The sequence below is a fragment of the Melopsittacus undulatus genome, chromosome 5 (assembly GCF_012275295.1).
Source record: "Melopsittacus undulatus isolate bMelUnd1 chromosome 5, bMelUnd1.mat.Z, whole genome shotgun sequence".
Classification (NCBI taxonomy): Eukaryota; Metazoa; Chordata; class Aves; order Psittaciformes; family Psittaculidae; genus Melopsittacus; species Melopsittacus undulatus.
In genome coordinates, this window is record NC_047531.1 from 45,970,108 (window position 1) to 45,973,117 (window position 3,010).

General features: G+C 51.9%; 1 protein-coding gene across 1 annotated transcript; it reads left to right on the forward strand.

The window, feature by feature from the left end:
• Positions 1–788: 788 nt before the first annotated feature.
• Positions 789–1,897, forward strand: LOC101872193 (endosome associated trafficking regulator 1). Its single transcript, XM_013129337.2, is given in 2 exon segments — positions 789–1,479; positions 1,482–1,897. Coding segments are annotated over 2 exon segments (1,107 nt in total).
• Positions 1,898–3,010: the final 1,113 nt, after the last annotated feature.

The window sequence follows — 3,010 nt, forward strand, 5'->3', positions numbered from 1 at the left end:
CTCACCCATGGCGGCACCGCACGCACTGGGGGTGTGTTGGGGTGGAAGTGGTAAGCAGGTTTATTTTTGTTCGTCTCCTGGCTCGTGCCGCTCGCAGTTTGTGGCGCCCGGCATTACTAACACTTCCCTGCGCCAGCTGGCAGCAGGGGATGAATCAGATCGGCAGCGCCACGGTGCAGACCCCTCAGCGGGCAGAGGGCTTGGGGTGATGCCTCTGGACAAAGCGCTGGTGACGTCTTTTTTTGGTGAGCCCTGGCACCAAAACACCCTTGGCCTGATCTTGCAGCTTGAGACGCCTCAGTAGACGCCTTCTGCCCTATGCTGCTTGCCAAGGCCAGCTGGTCCCTGTCCCCCCTGCACACTGGAGGTCTCGGGTAGCTTCATGGGCTATTCTCTACCCACTGGCAGCATCCCCTAGCTGGAGTCTGGTCCAGACCATTGGGATCCAGCTGATCACCCTGCTGCCAAAAGAGGCACTTCTGAAGTTGCTCTGTTCCTCTCCCCCCTGGTCACGACCTCACAGCAGTCACACTGTAACATCATGTGCCTGGTGATTCCTGTTCTCTCCACAGCACACACACAGGGATGCCTGAACCTTCCCTCCACTCCCTCCCAGCCACATTGGTAGGGGGTGGGGAGGGATTTAGGTGTCTGTTTCTTCCCCCACAAGCATCGCTGAGGCTGCAGAAGTTGGCACACTGCTTGTCAGTGTCACTTGCCTGGGTGGCCCAGGCTCCAGGAGGGTGATTTGGATCCTCCGGCTTGCTGCAGCCCAAAGCATCCTGAAAATGTCATGGCTGCTTGACACCTTGGGGACAGCGGAGAGGGTCTGCCCAGAATCTCAAGGTTTGGAAGATGATGATGATGACGATGATGAATTGAGCTACTTCTGCCACTCTGCGTGTCCTCCACTGCAGCCCAAGTGCGATGAGAGTTTGAGTGATAATCAGGTGGAGGATCTAGGAGAAGCCATCCCATTTTCCCTAAGTTCTAAGCACTCTCAAGTCGTGAAAGACGAAGCCGAGAAAAATAGAATCTGTGCTGGGAAGCTGGCCGAGTATGCACAGGAGCTTGAGGAGGAAGCTCAGGAGTTTCAGACACCATTTTGCAAAGATGTGAAAAGGGTTGGCAGCTTGTCGGAAGATGAGGAACACAGCTGGGCCTGTCACTTCCGTCTGCATCAAAGGTCACGCATCCTCCGAACAGCAAGTATGGAACTATGTGTCTCCTATGACTCTTCCCAGTGTAGCACGGACAATCACTTGGGGATTGATGCCTTTTCTCCATGGGCCCATGCCAGTGACCCTTATCTGGGGCACCCAGAATGCATGAAGGGAGCAGAACCCCACATGCTGTATGAGGAGGCCATCAAGGACAAGCAGTTCCCATCACTGCAGCTGACCAACGACATGCTCAGAGAGGAGAACTCCATGCTCAGAAGGATGGTGAAGAGCATGCAGAGCTCCATGAAGAGCAGGTGTGCATGATACAGAAGATGCAGAGGCAGCTGAAGGCCAGCCTGGCCAAAGAGGAGAGGGGTGCCCAAAAGCTGCAGTCCTTTGTCCAGCAGAGCGAGTGGAACCTCCAGCTAATGAACCAGCGAGCTCTGGAGGCAGAAAGCAATGTGGAAAAGCTGAAGGAGAAGATCATTATTCTCCAGGGAGAGCTGAAGAGCTCCAAGGCAGAGAATGAAAGCCTGAAAGCGGGCCAAACGCCCAACCTGGGCGCAATGAAACACAGAGTACATTTTGCTTTGCAGAACCTCCACAAGTTAATAATGGCTGAAAACTGGGTTATCAAACAGCTCACCTCTGTAGCAGAGTCGCTGCGTTTTGTTGCTGAGGTCCTTGAATCTACAGGCAAAATTAATAAAGTTGAAGCAGAAGAAGAGCCATGAACTCATGCTGTGTGGGTCCTACAGAAGAGTGTATGGACCGAGACCATGGGTCTCCCACTACAGCCTATATTAAAACCATTTTCTCTCATGTGCTCAAATGTATGTTCAGATGTGTAGCCTTTATTCTCCTTGGAAATACTTTTCTTGTGATTAAGTACAAACTGCAGGTAGGGATGTAGTTTTAGCTTTGTTCTGGCACTGTGGACCCAGTGGCAAATGTTTCCCAGGCTCTGCACTGGAAGGTCCAGCTGTGGTGGGCAACATACTGCAACAGATTGTGCCACAGCTCTGCCTGCCCTGGGCTCCCATGTGAGAGGCAGGAGGAAGCACGGTAGCACGGGATGCAGCACTCTTAGACAGTGTGCCTATCTTTTCCTGCAGCTGTACTAGCTAGAACTAGATATGAGCAAATCCCTTGCATTTCATCTGCTTCCTTTGCCCCTTCTCAGTGAGGTGGGGAAGGTGAGAAGCAGAGTGCTGCACATGGTTGCGTTGAGCAGATGCTCCTTAGGTGCTCCTTCTACTTCTTTTGTAGCCAGTAGCCACCTCCTGGGCCAGATATTCAAAATCTCTATAAATTGCACATCTGTTCCTGCAGCAGTGGAGAGGGTCATAGCAGTGAGATGGTGACAAAGGTGGTGAGAAACCTTTAGGCAGTTGTGAAGTATCCATACTTGTGAGCTGTGACAGTGCCTTTCCTCTGGTGTGTCAGTGTTGGCTAAGGATGAGCTTGGCTTATCCAGGCTAGCTAAGGAAGGCACTAGTTGGAGAGGATGCCCTTCCTTAGAGGGGTATACCTAAATTGCCTGCCTTTGTCACCCCCTAAAGACCTGCAGGACCCTGATGTACAAACTCACCATACAGTCACTGAAGATAGATACATCTTAGATTTATCCTAGCAGAACCATCTGTGAGCGTGAAGTGATCTTTCCTCATCACCTGGTCATCCCCCTACATTTCTGATGAATTTCTGCTACCAACCCCAGTTTCTGCTGTAGGTTTACCCAGCTGTAGAACTACACTTCCTGTATCTGTCCAAACCAACCCTCCTTTAAGGCTTGGATGCTGTAGAGCAGTGTGGGGGTGGGTGCTGGCAAAGTTCAGTGCCAAAGT